The sequence below is a fragment of the Candida pseudojiufengensis genome (assembly GCF_024610245.1).
Source record: "Candida pseudojiufengensis strain CBS 10847 chromosome Unknown scaffold12, whole genome shotgun sequence".
Lineage (NCBI taxonomy): Eukaryota > Fungi > Ascomycota > Pichiomycetes > Serinales > Debaryomycetaceae > Lodderomyces > Lodderomyces pseudojiufengensis.
Window position 1 is genome coordinate 240,608 of NW_026261538.1, and position 20,974 is coordinate 261,581.

General features: G+C 25.8%; 6 protein-coding genes across 6 annotated transcripts; 3 read left to right on the forward strand and 3 right to left on the reverse strand. All coding sequences in view use genetic code 12, as the record gives it.

Annotated features, from left to right (window-relative positions):
- Positions 1-1,267: 1,267 nt before the first annotated feature.
- Positions 1,268-2,389, reverse strand: KGF55_004694 (uncharacterized protein; the record flags this gene model as incomplete). The annotated part of the gene is made up of 1 exon (XM_051759625.1): positions 1,268-2,389. One exon carries the CDS (start codon positions 2,387-2,389, stop codon positions 1,268-1,270), a length of 1,122 nt encoding a protein of 373 aa, XP_051612654.1.
- Positions 2,390-4,777: 2,388 nt separating this feature from the next.
- On the forward strand, positions 4,778-5,343 carry RIB4 (lumazine synthase; the record flags this gene model as incomplete). The annotated part of the gene is made up of 2 exons (XM_051759626.1): positions 4,778-4,820; positions 4,889-5,343. 2 exons carry the CDS (start codon positions 4,778-4,780, stop codon positions 5,341-5,343), a joined length of 498 nt encoding a protein of 165 aa, XP_051612655.1.
- Positions 5,344-9,158: 3,815 nt separating this feature from the next.
- On the forward strand, positions 9,159-10,732 carry SSH1 (Ssh1p; the record flags this gene model as incomplete). The annotated part of the gene is made up of 2 exons (XM_051759627.1): positions 9,159-9,168; positions 9,240-10,732. The coding sequence occupies 2 exons, from the start codon at positions 9,159-9,161 to the stop codon at positions 10,730-10,732; spliced, it is 1,503 nt and encodes a 500-aa protein (XP_051612656.1).
- A 426-nt stretch (positions 10,733-11,158) lies between these two features.
- KGF55_004697 (uncharacterized protein) lies at positions 11,159-13,777 on the reverse strand (the record flags this gene model as incomplete). The annotated part of the gene is made up of 1 exon (XM_051759630.1): positions 11,159-13,777. One exon carries the CDS (start codon positions 13,775-13,777, stop codon positions 11,159-11,161), a length of 2,619 nt encoding a protein of 872 aa, XP_051612657.1.
- A 3,680-nt stretch (positions 13,778-17,457) lies between these two features.
- On the forward strand, positions 17,458-17,706 carry RPS27A (40S ribosomal protein eS27; the record flags this gene model as incomplete). The annotated part of the gene is made up of 1 exon (XM_051759631.1): positions 17,458-17,706. One exon carries the CDS (start codon positions 17,458-17,460, stop codon positions 17,704-17,706), a length of 249 nt encoding a protein of 82 aa, XP_051612658.1.
- Positions 17,707-18,649: 943 nt separating this feature from the next.
- Positions 18,650-20,884, reverse strand: RSM22 (mitochondrial 37S ribosomal protein RSM22; the record flags this gene model as incomplete). Its single annotated transcript, XM_051759632.1, has 1 exon — positions 18,650-20,884. The coding sequence occupies one exon, from the start codon at positions 20,882-20,884 to the stop codon at positions 18,650-18,652; it is 2,235 nt and encodes a 744-aa protein (XP_051612659.1).
- Positions 20,885-20,974: the final 90 nt, after the last annotated feature.

The following is a 20,974-nucleotide window of genomic DNA, read 5'->3' on the forward strand; positions in this document are numbered from 1 at the left end:
ATCAATTTTTCTTCAATGTGTTGAATAAACTTGGAAATAAGTTAACATTTGGTTTTAAAAAATAGAAGTGGTGAGTCTTTGATGCTTCTGTGATAAGTAATGTTGTAGATAGTTGTTGCAAAAATTATTGCCATTGGTAATGTTGACTTAATTGGTAAATTATTTTTATTATTGTAATAACATCTTAATTTCTTTCTAATGGTCCTATGAAATCTTTCAATCGTAGAATTTTCTTTTGGGTTGTTTTACCGATGAAGTTATATGAATTATTCCTTAAGCTTTTAAAAAATTTCTGAAAAAAATCATTTATGAATCCACTTCCATTGTTACTATGAATCGTTTCAACTTTTATACCAAATTGAATATTTATATAATTCAATGTATTTTTAAATAATCATAAACCTCATCCTTAATTTTATTTTCCAATGGAATGACAAATGCATCAGTAAATATCACATATGGTTGACAAAAACATTTTACCTTTAATGAGCCAACATGTTGTTTTTTGTTTATGACTGAGACTTCTGATTCTTGATTTGATAATTCTACAATAGAAAGATTCCACAGGACCGTTGGAGAAAAATTAAGATGTTATTACAATAATAAAAATAATTTACAAGTTGGCGAAAATCTATTTTTTATATAGTTAAGAGAAAATATTTTCACCTAATCTATTTACCTTACAATAAGAGCACTTCTCTATTTAACAGATCTCATCTCATCTAACTAGCAATATTTGTCACCATGATAATTATGTGTGATAATTAGCATCATCACGTTTCCGATAACAAACCTCGGAAATAATTAAATTGTGTCAGATATATACATATCCATGTATATCGATAATATATTAAAATGGTATTGACAACATAAAATTTTGTCTCTTGTCAACCTGTCTCATGTAAGAAAGAAAACGTTTGACTAAGCTATTCAATGAGATAAGAATTTTTAACTTTTTTCCTTTAAATGTATCTTTATAAAGATTAAGATTTGACATGAAACTTAATTTTATTATAAGTTATAAGTTAATTACAAAAAAGTTTCAATAAAGTATAAAAAGAAAACCCTGATTTTACAAACTTATGAGTAATAAATTACATATTATTACTTAATTATAATGACCTATATAAAATCTACAAAATGAATGAATTAATAATAACCTATCCTTATATAATGAACAAAAATCCATCCGGGACCTTCTGATCAAACCCTAAATTATCCCTATACCTTACCTCCAAAATAAGCCAAACCCTTAACTCTTTAAAAATCATATTTCATTCCAAGAAGTATTATTACCAAAACCAATACCACCACAAGGTATCATTGAAGAAGAACCACCACCAGAAATTTCAGAAAATGTATTAGTATGATGATTATTATAATATTGGTGGTGAATATCATAATGTTGAATATCTTTTGTTAAATAATTTATATAATCAGTTGATCCCATTAAATATTTATTATTTTTATTTAATGTGGTAGTTGAAGTTTCTAATTCAGTTGATTGATTTGTTGAATATAATATCTTATATATAATTTGTTGAATTAAAGTTTTATTTTTAAATTCATCAATATTATTATTAGTTGTTAAAGATGTTTTTATATCTAATGATTTTAAATAATTTTTAACTTTTAATATATCATCATCTTTTAAATATTTAAATAAATCATCTCCATAAAATTCTTTTAATAATTTTTTACTTTCTTCTAACAGTTGATTTGAATTGGATAGGTTGGATTGTTTGGATTGATTTAGGTTTGATTGTGATTGAAATTGAGATTGAGATTGAGATTGTTGTTGGTCTTCTTCATCATAATCTAAATTCCAACTTGCTATATTTTCATCTATTGGTTGAGAAGAAGAATATATATTTGAATTATGCCAACTATTAATTTTATTTGATAATTTATCATAATTTTCTGAATGTCTTTTGTTTTTATGTGACTCCATTATTTCATCTTCTTCTTCTTCAAACGCGTCATTATCTTCTTGTTCAGTGTCTTCATCATCTTCTTCTTCTTCCTGTTCTTCTATTTGCCCTACCTCTTTCTCTTCTTTTGATGTATTAGTTAATGATAAAATATCTGATTCATTTCTTGTAGAAGAATTATTATTTAATTTTGGATTAAATAATACATAAGAAGATTGATCATCATCAAAACTATCTATAATTTCTAAATCATCATAATCTGATAAAATACTTGATGTTGCTTCAAATTGTTCAGTTTTATTATGGGTGCTCCTTATACTTAATTTAGATTTATGATTTTTAAGTTTTTTTGAGTCATTAGATGGTGGTTCTTGTTGTTGTTGCGGTTCAGTTTGTTGTTGTTGTTGTTGATTGTAAGTCCCAATTTTAAATAGTTTTAATTTAGGATTTATTGACATATTGTATAGATATTCTTTATGGTCTATTGATGAGTATTATAAGCTGTTGTAGTACTATGAAAACAAGTGTGGTTGGTTAGCTGTGTAAGAAGAAAAAAGTGATGATTAATAGTCCGAATATTAATTTATATATATAAAGTAATACTATTAATACTAATAATAATAGATAAGATAAAGTATTACTCTAAATAATAAAATAAATTTAAAGTTGTGGTTGCGTTGCCATTTACTTAATAAATTATTTATAATAATAAATAATACGATACATTGCATTACACACAATTTTTAAAAGTGATGAGTATTAACGAGAATTGGTCAGTATAGCCCATATAAAATGGAGGGAAGAAAGATATAGAATAATTAGCCATAGTTTCAGTATCACTACCATACTATATTGTAAGTTAGTCTTATTCTAATGTGGTATTACTGAAAGCAATCTCTTCTTATCTTATCTATCATTATTTTTAATTTAGTGTAAGACAATATCCATTTAAAATCAATCTTCCATTGTTGATCTAAAATTAATGTTATGTAATAGATAATTGGTCCATCATCTCTACGCTGTTTAACGCGTTAATCTCATTACTTATACCCCCCATGGAACTGTAGTTGTATTAATGAAATATAAAATATAAAGTATGTAGCATATTTCCGTCCGTATTTCGCATAAGGTGGCTAAAGTAATAATTTAATTCTCCTCCTTAAGATCTAACAAAATATAATACAACAATACAGTACAAATACAACACAACAATAATAAATAATTTGTTGAGATCTTTTTTGTTTCATATAAATCTATCATAAAGTGTTATTTCATTCTCCAATTCCAAATGTTGGTTTCATGTTCTACTTCGTCTAGTATCTTAAATCCACACGTCATAGTAAATTAGTTTCATTAAATTATAATAAAAACCTGAAATTCCCCTCTTTGTTAATTAACAAAATTTAGATTCTAAATAAAGAGTATAATAAATTTACCATCAATATTAAAATAATATTTGATAATCTATAATTTTATTATAAATGTAAAAGAGATCTCCACTTCTTGATTATTTAATTTATTCTAATCATAAGCTTTAAGGGAAATATTTTATCAAGTATAATTTCAATAACTCACCGGTTTCATGAAATAAATAAAATACAGTTTGAGTATAGTCTTTCTGATACTTTATACTTAAAAATGACTTTGTATTTTTAGGAATCCACAAATTCTTTAAAGGGGTACAACAAATATAGTGAAAGGTTCTTCCAAAAACTGTGAGATTCATCTCAGTTTAAAGTAGTCAGCAAGTCAAATATAAATGAACGACATATAACCTATTCGTGTCATCAATTTATATTTAAGTCACAAGCTATAATAGTTGGATGATATTGTCACTCAAGTGCAAGACTCCAACTTGTTCTGCTTTCATTCGAAGCTGGGGCACTTTAGAAGCTACCCACGGCAAAGGTAAAAGCAGTATCTCTAATGGTCGTTCCTTATCAAGTATATCAGCTTCGGACGAAAGTAGAGCAAGTAAGACTATGCACTCTTATCATCTATAGCACGAATCGATATCCAATTTAAATTAGGAACAATTCATGAAAACATTACTTTCATATTCAATTACTTAATGAAAAGATTAACGAACCGCCTAATTCTACCAATCACTTCTTCTTGGGTACAAGTCCAATTTTTATTTAAAATCAAAGTTTTATTACAAATTTCCAACTTCAGATATCGATAACTTAATTAATGAGTCTTTCACCAAACCGAAGTATATGTCTTTGTTCAGGCACATAAAAAAAACCCAAAAAGATACTTATCAAAGCTGTTCATTTCCAATAAGTTTGTGCATACCACAACCTAAAAATGTCTTCAACCTACTTATTTACTTACTTCTAAGCAAATAATAGTTAGTATCCTAATTGTAAAGATAATATAATCTCATATGAACAAAGGTCGAATCCATTTTTTTCAATGTCAGATAGGGGTGAAAGACTATTTATACACTTGTGTTTTGAATAATCATTTCTTTAGATAAGTATTAATTAAACAATATCATCATTAAAATTATTTCTTTTAAAGGTTCTTTGATCAATGGTAGAAGTAAATGTAATTCAACATACTATTGATTCATTTCGTCTTCATATGAGACCAAATAATCTTTTAACACCCTTTGAAATTTTTTATACCAAGTGAGTTAATGTTGAATGAAGTAAAGAAGTTTTGAAAGAAAGAATCTCAAAAGAAGTGCAGAAATTTGAAAAATTTGAATTGAGACTAACTTGAGATCACATCCTGCATATATCTTAAACTATGGAAAATATCCAGATCGACAAAATCTCTACTTACTTAGATTGAAATCTTCTTTACAAGATCTAATTTAATTCAATCTATATTCAACAATGGCAGTCAAAGGAATTGGTCAAGTTGATAAAAAATACGATGGTATGTTTTTAGTTTAAAAAATTGGGGTTGCACTAATTCTCAAACTAATACTAACTCAATCAATTCAGGTTCAAATTTAAGAATTGGTATACTTCACGCAAGATGGAATAAAAAAATAATAGATTCATTAGTATCAGGAGCAATTCAAAAATTAATAGAATTAGGAGTAAAAGAATCAAATATAATAATAGAATCAGTACCAGGATCATTTGAATTACCATTTGGTTCAAAATTATTTTTTGAAAAACAACAAAAAAAACAACAACCTCTTGACGCTATAATCCCCATAGGTGTATTAATAAAAGGCTCAACTATGCATTTTGAATATATTTGTGAATCAACAACTCAACAATTAATGAAATTAAATTTTGATTTAAATATTCCTGTTATTTTTGGTGTTTTAACTTGTTTAACTGAAGAACAAGCTGAAGCAAGAGCTGGATTAATTGAAGGTAAAATGCATAATCATGGTGAAGATTGGGGTGCTGCTGCTGTTGAAATGGCAACTAAATTTGGTGTTTAAAATTAAATTGATTTTTTTCAATTAAATGGAGATTTTATATAGAAAATATAATTACTTATTAATAAAGATATGGGCATGGTTATTGAATTAACAAACGTATAATACAAGTATCGAAATCTCGCAAGTCTGCATAACAATATTAAGACATTGAGAAGACTCTATATTTTAGGCAAAGCCATCATATCATCGTGTTTAAGCTCGAACTGATGATAAGCATTTAATATACTTGTAATTCTTGAAAGTAATCTTAATTTAAGGCTTACAAAACTCGTAAGTGGTGTAATCTTATAGTGTACATTACAAACTTGCACTCATTTCTTACCTCAAGTGACTCGTGGCGATAGAAGTAGGAGACCAATTAGTGATTTTTGAAATTTTTTTTTGACAAAATATGTTTTTTTTTTTTTTTTTCCTTATTCAACATACATTAAAATAAAACTATATAATCTTATATACAAATAACACTATATAATTTTCCCAGTATGTAGGTCTTCAAACGGAGAAGACGATAATTTCCAATTTATTTTGGGAAAATCAGCTTTTATAGCCATTATTGAGTCATGATAATCACGATTCAATAACGAAATGAGATTCTCTTAAATTGAAATAATTCAATTTAATCCTACTCACCCAATATGTTATTGGGTTTTTGCAGCCAAGTATTTAAATTTAATCACAAGTGCACCAAATAAAATAAAATCGAAAATGTTTGAACTATAAAAGTTATATAATGTTTGTGACCCTTGTATCTCTGTGGTTGCAATACCGGTCGTTGTCGCGATACGTTATGAATATAGACAATTATTGGTTGTTTTTGGATACAACTGTTTCACATATGTTATTTTAAAATATTAAGGAAATAGCTATCGATACTCCCTAATCTCATTCACCAGTCTAGAGATTCTTTCTTAGGTATATTTAACCTAAGCTGTTCTTCAATCTACCGTTTCAATTCATAAAAGTTTTTAGAGGATTCACAATAATTTAATGAAAACAATGGCTTCAAAATCACTCGATTTTAAAGTAATGGGTTCAGTGTTAACGTCTTACGAAAACCTGACCAAAAATAAAAATGAAATTGAAATGAAAAAGCAGTGAATAAGGTATTTCACATACTAGAAATACTTCTTAATTTTCTTTAAAGGTTTTTGCAACACATGAAATATGTGAGCTTCAAGATTATCGGAAGTATAACATTTTGTTGTAATCTAAGCTTTCTTTTATGAACTAGCACGAAGAAAGTAGTGCATTCAAATATGAGGTATAGAGTATGAACCATTCTTACTTTATGAATTCAGTTTAGACCCTTAATTGATTGTTCCAAATGTAAAACCTTCAATTTTGTCTAATAAAAAAAAATAAAAAAATATGAGACTCATTTTGCAACGACCAGAGGGAGGATTGAACTCCCGATCTTGTGATTAACAGTCACACGCCTTAACCAGCTTGGCCATCCAGTCGAATTGTTGGTCAAAAATTTTTGGGAGCTTTTATAAAATACATAAATACGCCTCAAAAATAGCCCAATTTGCACGGAAAGTTGGGATGAGTTTTAATAAATTTATATTCAAAATCCAGTTTGCGCCTAATATTTAAGTTAAAACACGAATGATACTTTAAGTGAGGTAGACCATTTCATGAAATGTATTGATTTTCAGGTTAGTAATTTATGATTTAAAGATTCTTAAATATTGTCGATATACTTGATATGTATACCTAAACCAGTTTAATTATTTTCGAGTTTTGTTGTTATCGGAATTATAAATTGCCAATTATTACAATAAATACCATGGTGACAAATATTGTTAATTAGACGAGATGAGATTTGTTAGATAGAGAAATGCTCATCTCATTATGTAAATAGATTAGGTGAAAGTCTTATATAGAATAGATTTTCACCAACTTGTGAATAATTTTATATACTTTCAAAAATTAATTGTTTTCATACTTATCAATTCATAAACGTATTTCGGTATACAAGTTTATATTAGTTTTGTAATCAGAAACTCAAAAAGTCGTTATAACGAATTGGTGGACGAAAGAAAGATATTTATACCATATTTCATGTTATTGTAAATTCGATAGATTGATTGTTTCAAACCAATTTTTGCTTTAATATTTAACATTAAGAATTTACAAATTTATTAAAATTCATAATTGAAACTTTATTATCATTATAATTGAACTATCAAACTAAACTCAACAAATAGATCTACAATACAAAATGGAAATTTAAATCGCATTCAAAAAAATGAGACGCTTAAGCTGAAATTCTGAAAAAACCGATCTACTCCTAAAGTCAAAGATGATATTAGATTTCTTACAGTAATAATGTCAAAGAATACACACATTATTACTTTTACAATTTACAATTATTTTTTACCATCAGAAAGTTAGTTAGAGTAGCTGACTTTGTCAAATACCCAATACAAAGAAATGACAATATAACATTCGATGATAAAACCGAGGAGTTTGTTAAGCTCGGTTTTATCATCGAATGTTATTTTATCATTCCCCTTCTCAAATTGTTACAAAAAATTTGGGAGGGGGAAAGTAATCATGAAATGAAACTAAGGTAGAAACTTAACAAAACAGCCAGGAGGAAAACCGTAAACACCTTCAACCATCTACGTATACAACGAATGATGAATTGACAAATTTTTGACAAGCCTAGAAACACATGAGACAAATTGTTCAACTGAAATTTGGCGTCTAAAATTAAATATTTTAACCTAATCGTGAGTACTCAAATATTGAAATAATCTTAGAAGAATTAGACTCACAGTTGCTAAATTGGAGGTATTTAGTGTTGTGGATGAAAATCAAAGATGGACAGACGCAAGATGAAAATATGTTCAAGCTGTACATCATGATTTAATTTACCCAATAATAATCTGTATAGGCTTTCAATGCCTACTACAATCTCCTTGTTAAAAATCCGAATAGTACTGAAACAATTATAATCGGATTCGTAATAAGTTGATTGTAATAAGCACTGAAAACCTTGCAGAAGTAATGAAAGTCTTTTTCAAATAGTAAAGGTGGAATCATATTTCATGTATACGCTTCCGTAGTACGTAATTTTTTTTAGCAAAGGATGATGGCAGGATTACCTCAAGGACGGTAGAAACGAAACCATTGTATGAATACCAATCAATTGACAAAACTTTTCTCGATGGAAAAGAATCCGTGATTGAACATGAATTAACTATGCAATATCAACAGTTTTTGAATTGATTTAATTAAAAATTCTTATCCCTTGAAATCCATAAAAGCTGTTACTTAAGTTCATCACCATTTGTTTCTTGCCTCGTTGGAAGCCACATGATGCTTGGTTTAACATAGTTTGGTCTTTCTTGAGCAATATTGAGCAATGTTGTTTTAATGGTTTATTGTAACATACCTTGAGTAATTCTTATACTCTCTGGTGGTTGAACCCAATGAGTTTACTTTCATTTTAAAGGAAGGTAGTTTTGCAGTAGATGAACCCAACACGAATAATGACTTAGAAACTGTGTAACATCGAACTTATCACTCCTAACTTTAGTTATCTAACACAGCCGGCTCCTAGAATTGAGTCAGTCTGAGTCTTTGTTGTAGAACTTATATTAGATATCTCATCTTCGTCCATCAATGTTGGTGTAATGCAAAAAAATTCAAAGAATGAAGATAACAATTATTGCGCAATAAATTCTCAATGTCGAACAAACTTTATTTGGTGAAAAAAAAAAAATCAATACCAGCTTTAAAAATTGCAACAAGTTAACAAAACTTTACCACTTCAAAATCAACCAACGGGAAAAAATAATAAGAAGATGAGTGGGTGTATGTTTAATTTTAACTGATTGCATTGCAAATAACTACTCAATTGATAATGGAGTACTAACATAGGTCAGTTCGTTTACTTGATTTAATTAAATTTTTTTTACCAATATTACCAGAAATCGAATTACCATATGAATCAATAAAATTTGATGAAAGAATTGTTTATACAATTGGTTCAGCAATAATATTTTTATTTGGTCAATTACCAATATATGGATTAATTCCTAATGCTCAATTTCATTTAATTGATCCTTTTTTCCAATTTAGATCAATTTTTGCAATGGAAAAAGCAACTTTATTAGAATTAGGTTTATTACCAATTATAACTTCAGGATTTTTATGGCAAATTTTAGCTGGATTAAAAATTATAAATATCAATTTAAGTTTAAGATATGATCGTGAATTATTTCAAAGTGGTCAAAAATTAACTTCATGGTTTTTAGCTATAATTTTTGCAGTAGGTTTAATATATTCTGGTTATTATGATAATGTTATAAGAAATTATTCAACTTATAAAAATGATTCAATACCAATTGGATCATATTTTATAATTTTTTTACAAATTATTTCATGGCAAATTATTGTTTCTTTATTAGTTGAATTATTTGATAAAGGTTATGGATTTGGTTCAGGAATATTATGTTTTTTAACATTACAACATACTACAAATTTCATTGGAGAATTAGTTGGTATTGAAGTTTATCCAATTTTAAATTCAAATAAATTTGAAAATTTTGGATCATTAATGAATTTAATTCGTAATTTTTCAATATTTAATTTAAAATCTACTATATATCAAATTTGGCATTCTTTTACAAGAACTCAATTACCAAATTTAACTCAATTTTATATTGCCTTAGGATCAATATTAATTATTATAGCATTACAAAATTTTAGAGTTGATATTCCAATAAGATCAACAAAAGTAAGAGGTATGAGTCAAATGTTTCCAATAAGATTATTATATTGTGGTGGTTTACCTTTAATTTTTTCATATTCAGTATTAGCAAATTTACAAATTATTGGTTATATAATTTGGTCAATATTAATAAAATTAAAAGCTCCTCCAATTTTAATAACTTTATTAGCAAATTATAATATAAAAGCAAATTCAAATAGAGCTATATTAACTGGGGGATTCTTGTATTATTTTTCACCAGAACTGAATTTATTAAATTCAATATTATCACCAATAAGAACAATTATTTATTCTTTAACAATTATAATATTATCAATTTGGTTTGCTCAAAAATGGAGTTATATATCTGGTTCATCTCCAAAAGATATTTCAAAACAATTTAAAGATCAAGGTATTTCAATAGCTGGTAAAAGAGATATATCAATAACAAAAGAATTATCCAAAATTATACCAACAGCTGCTATAACTGGTGCATTTGTTATAAGTTTATTAGCTGTTGTAGGTGACTTTTTAGGTGGATTAGGTAGAAATTCTTCTATCATTATAAGTTTATTATCTGCTTTTGGTATATTGGAAGAATTTATGATTGAATATCAACAAGCCGGTGGTTCACAATTTTCAAATGCACTTTCTGGATTTACTTGAGGAGAGAATAGAGCAAATGGAGAGGTGAAGGAGATCGAAAGGAGACATAAGAAAGACACGTATAATAGATTAGTTGAAATGAAATGAGAAACGTAATAAATACTGTTTGCATTCTGTAAAATTAAAAACTTTAAAAAAATTTTGTAATCATATAGTTAAAAATTAAAATTAAATTATTAATTAAATTATTATTATTATTTAAAAGTAAAAGTAGAATTGAACAAAAAAGGGTATAAACCAGATACTTTTTGAATATTAGCGAAATTGATATAAAAAAAAACCAAACATTTGAATCTCAATCTTTGTCATCATGAACATTAATTTGACGAAACTTTTAGTGGGTTGATCAGTGGCTTGATTGTATGCAAAATACCTTTAATATCTTGGGGAAATTAATACCACCTAATCAAAACAAAACTAAATCTTTTAATCTTCATAAATTATATGATTTGAATTATTAAAATTATAATTTTCATTCTTATTATTAAATTTATTATTTGAATTTGGAGTAACAGAAATAATAGGATTTGTTTTAAATTTAAATTTTTTTTGGGGGAGTTGATTTGTTTGATTATTTAACTTGGTAAATGAATTTTGGTTGTTACTTCGATTATTATTTAAAAAATAATCATATTCATCTTCTTCATCATTCTCATTATCTAATTTTAATGTAGGTGATAAATGAAATTGTTTCATTGTAAATTGATCATTTATTAAAGGATTTTGAAATTGTTTTAAATTTTTAAAATTTTTAATTTTATTTGATTCTTTTAGTGAATTATTAACTTCTTCTTCATCTTCATCTTCTTCTTCTTCTTGATCTTCTTCTTCATTATTATTTTTTTCAAGTTTTTGCTTCAATTTATCCCTATAATCATTTAGTGCAAAAGATGATGATTTTATTTTATCTTTTATCATAATTGAAGTAGTTGATCTTAATAAAATACTTATAATAGTTTGTAAAATGAAAATACCAATTTTAAAAGGTTTTATTAAAATTAATTTTAAAATTAATAATGGTATACTAAACAAAATATTAAAATAAAATTTTAAACCAATAATTGGAATTTTAAAACAGCCCCATAAAATAAATTTCCAAAGGTAAAGTAATGGATTATTTAAAATATCAAATACATGATCCATTATATGAACATATAAATTCATGATATAAATTTCAAAAATTTGTAATATAAAAAATTTTAAAATTTCAAAATCATGAATTTTTAATTGTATAAAAATTGAATTTATTTCATTATATAATATTTTACTTACAAAATTTGGATGAATTATAAAATCAAATATTGAAATTTCATTTTGTAAATTTTTGATTGTTTTTTTAATTATTGATAAAAATTCAATATTTGATAAACTTATACTATTTAAATTATTTGAATTTGTTTGATAATTTTCGTTATGATTATGATTATTACCTATTAATGATGATGAATTTGAATCATTAAATTTTGAATTTAAACTATTATCAAATTTTGTAAAAGATGGAGTTTCAAGTGATTCAAATACTAAATCTTCTTCTTGTTCAACAATTGTTTTGAGTGGACTTTTACCAAAAGATGATTTACGTCTTGGTAACATTGGTTTTTGTAATTGTAATGGTTGTGGGTGTTGTTGTTGTTGCATAAGTTGAGATCTGGAATATTCAATTGTTGGTGATGATACAGGTGAACCTTCTTTTGGTGATAAGCTTAATGGAAATGGTGAAATAGATTGATTTGGATCTAGAGTTTCATAATTACTGATTTGTTGTTGAATTGTATTTCCTTTAATTTGTTGTTGTTGTAATTGCTGCTGCTGCTGTTGAGCTTGCTGTTGTTGTAATTGTTGCTGCTGTTGCTGCTGTTGTTGAAGTAATTGTTGTAATTGTATATTTTCTTCAACTTGTTGTTGATGTTGATGAATCAATTGAATTTGTTGTAATTCATCATATTCATCTCTTGATTTTAATTCTTTTTTAATTTTTAATAAATCTAATTTTAATTTATCCAATTGTTTATTATTGATTTGTAAATGATCTAATAATATTTGATTTGTTAAATTTGGTAAAAAATAATATTTTAAATCTTGTAACCAATTTGAAATACCGTTACTATTATTTTGTAAATGAATTGAAGAATTATTTAAATTTAATGAAGAATTTTGTAAAGATTCAATAAATGTAATCATAATTCTAAAAATTGACCAAAATTGTAATAAAGCAATATTAACATTATTAAAAATCATTTTTTTCCTTTTTTGATCAATAATTGTATATTTTCTTGTCCAAATTAATAAAAATGAACTAAAAATTGATGATATTAAACAACAAATTAATGCAATAATTTCAAATGTATAAATTTTTCTAATTAATAAAATAATTTTATCAGCATTTTCATTATTTAAATTATTTATTGATTTTAATTCAATATATAGTTTTGATTTTGTTTGTTGTAATTTTTTCATCCAATTATATGGCCATTCCATTGTAAATCTAACTACCCAACTTATTAATATAACAGTTAATAAATCAATTATAAAATTTCCAATTTGTTCATTTTTGGGAATTGAATTTGAGTTTATTGGAAACAAAATTGATGTTAAAGTTGGTAATAAAATTATTATATAAGTGAAAATTTTAAATATGGTTTCTTGATATGAAGAAGGATTTTCAGGACTTGTTCTATAATTTGCATTACCTTGTATAAAATCAGCAATTGACGATTTTTTATTTAGTACATGATTTGAATTATTGGTTGTGCTTGTGTTTGTCGAATGTTGAGAGTTTGATGGAGTTAATGTATTTGATGATTTTTTCTTTCTTAAAGTTGATTTAGTTGAATGTATTGATGAAGATGTTGTATTTGCTGAAGCTTGAGCATTTGACTTGGTAGAGTTACTGGTTGGTTTAGTTGTGGTTGATGTTGATGTTGATGATATAGTAGATGAAGGTGTAATTGATGATGAATTATTATCAATAATTTTTTTGAATTGATCTTGATTCATAAGATAATTCAATTTTGTATTACTTATTTTAATAAATTTTTTACTCATTTGATTTTAAATTTTAATCTTATCTTACCCCTTCTTTTATTTAAATATTTTGTTATTCTATAATATTATGATAATACTTGTATGTGTATGTCTATGTCTGATATTGAATATATAAATATATGTAAGATAATGTATGAAGTTAATCCTTTCTTTCTTGCAGTAAATGAAATTGAGTATTGAATTTTATCTATGAACGGATGGATTTAACCCTCGATAGTTGTTCGGTATATGGGATCTATGTAATGTGTTTCTTGATTTGAAACTTGAATCAATTGATCAATTTTCTAGTTAAGGAATGTAGACTGTAGTCGTTTTAGACGTGTATTTTTTTATTTTGTATTCAATGTGGTTAAATCCACTATTTCCAGTTGTTGTAGGAAACAGCTCTACTAATTGTTGTGATCCAATTGAAGTTAAAGTGAAACTTTTTTGTGAAAGTAGAAGAAGAAAGGAATGACAATAAAAGTAAATATTTTTGGTTGTAAATTTGAAATGTATAAATATGATATTTTTATTTATTTTGGTTGTAAAAAAAATTTGTATTAAAAAAATAATTTAATATTATACGTAAAGTTACACAAAACTATAGTCTATATACATTAGCATAATATAATTAATATTTGATCTTGTGGTATAGATTATATTATCTACTCTAGACTACTATAGATACTATAGAATCAAAACTTTCCTACCAAATCTCATAATGAATTATTATTGAACTCATGAGTGTACCTATTGGAAAGGGTTGGAAAAGAATGTAATAATGTCTCATAATTAGAAACGTTTCAATTAGAAAATAAACATTTGTTTATTATTTTCACTTCCTTACAATTGAACTTACCCCAAAATTTTATGTAAATTCTATTTTTAACATTTTTTACATTTACTAAGTTATGGATCCACCATCTACTGAAAAGGTATTAAAAATTAAGATGAAGTATATTTTATTTCCATATTAAATGGATTCACTCATCAATTGTTTCCTATTTTACCCATGGTCTGTATGGAAAAGTCTCTTCTTCTTTAGCTTAATATTTTATACATTATTGAAGTAATACTTTGTACATGATGATTTCATTATGTTTTGATTTTGTTACTTTCTTTCGTCTAGATTCAACATACTCATAACACCATAACACAAACTTAAAATTATAAGATTTACACTAATTTATAGTAGTAGATCAATAGTATGTTGTTTTAAAATACGTTTCGTAATTTAATATGATAATTGTGTAATGAATAATGTTTGTGGATAAAAATCTAATAACTTAAAAGTGTAAACGTAATTTTACAAATTTTCCTCATCACTGAACTACAGTTCAACTAATGAAATTCAAATGTTTATATCAAGTTGAATGAGTTAAATTGCTTAGTCTGATGAAGGATTTTACCAAAAGTAATTTTTGTATCTCTTATATTTTTAAATCTTTAATTATAATAAGTATTGCATTAAATCCGCAGATCAAATATTATTTTAAACTAACTAACTAAGACACATCCATATTAGTCTTATGATAAAGATCGGCACCAACTTCGAATTAAAATAATTGTCTAATTCTTGTAACCATCAATTTTGATTACAAAAGTAGTTTTTCATATTACTTTTCTCAATTTATAATGAATCAAAACAAAACAATAAGATTCAAATCTCAAATTTTTTTTCTATTCTTTTTATTTTTTGTTCTTTTCAAGAATGATTTACCTTGCATTTGATTTAATACACAAATGTCAATGAAGTCCGTATGGACAAGTCGATCTTAAATTGAGGCGATGCTTGATTCTATATTGAATTAAATCACAATCCTTTCAATTCAAGATATTAGAGAATCAGATCTAGAAAATAAAAAATATTCTTATGAGTAAATTGATAATCAGATCTCAGCATTTCAAAGACGCGTTTTTTTTCTCACATAGTTTATCAATTTAAAGAACTTTTTAAAGAACTTTAACTTTAATTTCATTTTTAATCTTTAAATTTGAAAATTTTACGATCGACTATAACAATGTTTAAATGTTTTTAACGAGAGTGTTAATCACATTTAAAGTTTAGCTTTAGTTTAAGACTAAATATTTTCTTCATTAAATTTTTTATTACTACTTTAATCAAATGAATAAACAAAAAAAAAAATGAAAATAATTAAATATTATTTGATGCATCAAAAAGTCCGTAAATTTTGTCTAATAATTATATAATAGAACTAAAGAATAATCACATGCTTATTAAGTACTTTATGAGGCTCTTCTTTTTGATCAATTTAATGCAAATTTGATTTGACTACATAAGTATTTTGAAAATAACAAATTATGCTCTGTATCAAAATTATCATTGTATACGGAATTTTACGATTTGTGAAAATAGTTATGGAAGAAAAGGTTTTACAATAACTGAAAATCTAGACAATCATCGGAATGAACAATCATTATCTTCTTGTACTTTATTTGATGATTTTCTTTTTCTATCATTGATGCATATTAATTGATGATGAGACACAAAAAAAGATCAATTATATTAGGTGATTTTTAAGCGACTGATTTAAACCGGTTTTCGATTTATAAAATTTGATTTAATATATTTACGCCTTAACATGAATGATTCTGATATTGTTAGTAGTATGAGACTTGATGTTTTTCGGGATTTATGCAAAGAGGGAAGTACTATCCTAAAAGTATACCTTTGAGAGTCCAAGACCAATGAAATTAGTTTTGAGGTCATATCTATTAAAATAAGAGGCTATGAACCGATCTGTTTTTCAGATTCTATGAACCGATCTGTTTTTCAGATTCTGCTGGTAAAATTATAATAAATTTGATGCTCGTTGAGTCCTTTCTGCGTGTAAATCATGTTTAAAGTAATTGAAATCGCTATATGTATATTGATATTGGCCTCTCGGTCGTACTTATATTCATGCAAAAAATTCAAAATACTTAACAAAATTTGTTTTTACTCAAAAATACTCCCAAATTTGAGGAAAAGAGTTTGGGGTAAAGCTCCAGGCTTTTTCCAACTATTTCACTGCAATTCAACCATCGAGTCTGATCTTTGAGAAAGATAGTTATTGAATGCATTTGCCATCTCCTACTTAGGTTCATAGGTATTTTGCAGTATGGTAAGTACACTAAATTTCTGTAACACATCCATACAACAATACTTAAAATTTTTTATTTACAATTTACACGAATTTAGATAAAATGAAAAACTTTTGACACATTATGAGAAATAGGAAGGAAATCCAAGGTACCCTCCTTTCAATTTGCAACAAATCTTACAAGATTTCTTTTTACATGATGAGTGTATATCATCTCTCGCACTTTAATACCCATCGGTTATAGATGGCTTTCAACAACTAGAATCTTCTAATTATTACTTCTATGTCTCACTTTATTTCTGTAATAATCTCTTGTGACCATTTACTTAGTCCACAGTTTCTTTTTTTTTTTAGTGTAGTTAGTGTAAAAGTGAAAAATTTTTCACTTACTGAAAAAATTAAGGAGAGAGAGATAAAATTTTTCACCTAACTTATTTCATTCTTTTACTTTTTTGCCACAGGATTTTAAACAATTTAATATCATCTTAGATATTTCAGCAATATATAAAGAGAAGATATAATCTAAATCAAATCTATTTAAAAAAAATCAACTATTCAAAACTCATATATAAATATTCATTCATTCATTAAAAAATGGTTTTAGTTCAAGATTTATTACATCCAAATCCATCAACAACAAAAAATACTTATAAATTAAAAAAATTAGTTCAAGAACCAAATTCTTATTTTATTGATATAAAATGTCCTGGATGTTTTAATATTGTAACAATTTTTAGTCATGCTCAAACTTCTGTTAGTTGTGAAAAATGTTCTAATTTATTATGTACTCCAACTGGTGGTAAAGCTAAATTAGTTGAAGGTTCATCATTTAGAAGAAAATAAATTTAAAAGCTAATTAATCTAGCATTCATTTGATGTTATATTTGCATTATTTTTGATTTATTATTTTCATGGTCATTTTATTTTTTATTATTTTAGCATGAGTGTATAGTCAAGTTGTCATTTGGCTATACCAATTTTTCAATTCATTTCATTCTTGAATATCAACTAATTTTCAAAAACTTTTATCATTTCATAATCATAAAAAAAGAGAGGAAAAACTGAGGTGTGGAAAAGATAAAGAGGAAGAGGAAATGGTATAATGATGGATGAAGAAAGTAGCAATATTTTGTTCCTTTGTCTAGAAAATCAAGTATTAGGTACTGATCGAATCACGGGTAGCAGAGTGTAGAAAGATCAAGATATCTAATACTTGTTTTACCAAAAAAGTTTTTTCAATGACGACAAAGAGGATAAAAGTAGTGGTAGTAATAGCATAGGATTCACATTTTCATACACACACATAATTCAATGAAAAATTGACATTTTTTTGGCATTTGATAACAATTTATGAAATAATTAGAACTTTTGGGAGGGTTTTTTTGATTAAAATAGTCAAAGATTTTATCATCTGTTCAAGTTTCATTTTCGAGATTTTTGTATTATAGATGTGAGGATATGTTATATTGTTTCATATTCGTATACCTCATTACGGGATTTGATGAGAATACGAACAAAGAAGAAAATGGTGTCAAAGTAAAATTTTGATACTTTTATGTATTTTATGTTTTTTATGGTCATTTTTTTTTGGTTTATAGATATCAGTTTATTAGTTTATTAGTTTATTAGTTAGTTAAACAGTTAGTTATTATATTTAATGTAACGATTTAAAATTATAATATTTGAATATAACGTAGACTTACATTCTACATGTTTGTTTCTGGAATAAGTTTGCCCAAATAAATAATAAATATATTTACAGTTGCTTCTATATACATAAACCTATTTACTTTCCCTCATAAGTTTCAGGATTAACATCCAATTTTTTACCTTTATTTTTATAAGATCTTTTATTTTCAATTTCATTAGCCATAATTTCAGTAGCTAAAAATCCATCATTAAATTCATTTTCATTAATACCAATTTTTTTTTTCCAAATCTTACTTTGTTGTTCTTTTTTAAATGTCTTTTTAGAAGTCTTGTATAATGAATTTAATTTTAATTTAATGGTTTTTGAAATTGGAGTTTTGATTATTGATTGTTTTTTACCTAAACCCCATAAATCACCTAATTGAATTTTTCTTGCATCATGATATTCTTGTTTACCTAAAGATTTTGGAATTTGAAAAATTTCAATATTACCTTGATTTGAACATACTGTTAATTTAACATTTTTTTTTAATTTTTCAGGTATGCGGATTATTCTTGGCCAATTATTTATATCTTTTGAATCAATTGGAGAATTATCATTTATGTTATAGTTTCTTGAATTTTCAATTTTTTGTAAAGTTGATTGATCATTTGAACTTCTTTCAACTATAAGATATGAATATGATCCATCTTCTGTATCTCTTCCTCCTGGTCTACCCTTTCCACCTAATTTTTTTAATTCATTTTTATTTATTGATCCTATACCATCAATTGATTGTTTATCCCATTTAATAGCTAATTTTTTACCTTTTTTTAATTCCATTGTATAATTTGGTCTTTCAACTATTTTTGAAAATGAACAAAAATTTAATCTATGTTTATGAGATGGAATTTTATAATATTTTGGATCACCTAATTGTAATGGACATTTTTTATGATTTGGACAAGGAGCTAAGATTTTTAAATGATAATCTATTTTTTCATAATTCAAATTCGAAGAAGATGATGATTCATTCTCTTCTTCTATAAATTCAAAATCTTTTGATAATTCTTCATCGAATTTTAATTCATCTTCTGTAACTTCTCCATATTTTGAATTCAATTCTTCTTCTAAATGTAAACCCATTTTCTCTCTTTCTTCCTCAGCATCTAATTGAGCTAACATATCTTTTTCAAATTTTAAATCATCATCAGTTATTAAACTATCTTCTTTTTTTAAATGTTGAGGTTTACCACTTGATCCACTAATATATGGTCTAGGAATTTTACCTACCTCGTCAGGAAAACGTTCCGGCCGTATCATTATTTGTCTTGCTCTTGCTATAGTTTCAAATCCAACTGAATTACCTCTTTCAACTAATATTAAATGACCATTGGGGGATAATAATCTTAATATTAATTTTATATTTTCATCTACATCTTTTGGAAAATTATATTCTTTTGTTAATAAAGAATTACTAGCTATGATTAAATCATATTTTTTAGTGACTGGAATAGTATCTCTTAATTTTGTGAGTATATTGATTTTTTTCACATCAATGGGTCCAACATATTCTGATTCAGTATTTGATTCTTGTCTTTGATTCTTTATTTGATCTGCAGTTTCACTCTGATTAGTTACATTCTCATTTGGTTGTCTTGATAATATAATTTTTGCTCTTTTCTTCATTTCATTATTTTTTCTACCAACAATATATGCATCTTTTTCTTCTGGTTTCCAATCATCTCCCATAATTTCATTTAATGCAACAATACCAGTTGCCGGACCATATCCTATATCTAATACCTTTTTTGGATTAAATTTATCTTTCCCCAATCTTTTTTGTAATTCTAATATAACTTGTCTTATATGACTATAATCTTGTAAAAAAAAACCAGCAATATGAGCATTACAATCTAATTCGCTTGATGGAGCTTGTTGAATTTGATTTTTTTGAAAATTTTGATATAAAGTAACAACTCTTTCTCTAAGTTTAGCAGGTATCGTTGAACTTAAAATATTATTTTGAATAACTTTTGATATTTCTTGAGGTAAAACTGTAATTGAATGATCAACTCTTCCTTTTAAAGTTGTATCACTTAATCTTGCTTCTAATGCATTTTCTCCCTTTTTCAAAGTTCCATCAAAATTTCTAAATGGTGATCTATTTTCATATTCTTCTACAGTTTCACCTTTACTTATTATTTGAACTTGTTCTGGTGATAAATAATTTTTAACTATATCTTTACTTGATCTATCTTCTTCTTTAATGAAATCAAAATCGAAAGCTGACGGTTGTAATTTTGGTTGTATATTATTATGATGCGGTAGACTATACTTCCTTCGTAGGTTCGGTAGTATCCTACCAAGTATTACTTGTCTATTATACATGAATGAATTAATGATTAAACTATGGTTGCAAATATTAAGTTACAAAATAAGATGAGAAAATGAACCAAACAAATTTTGGAAACAAAAGAA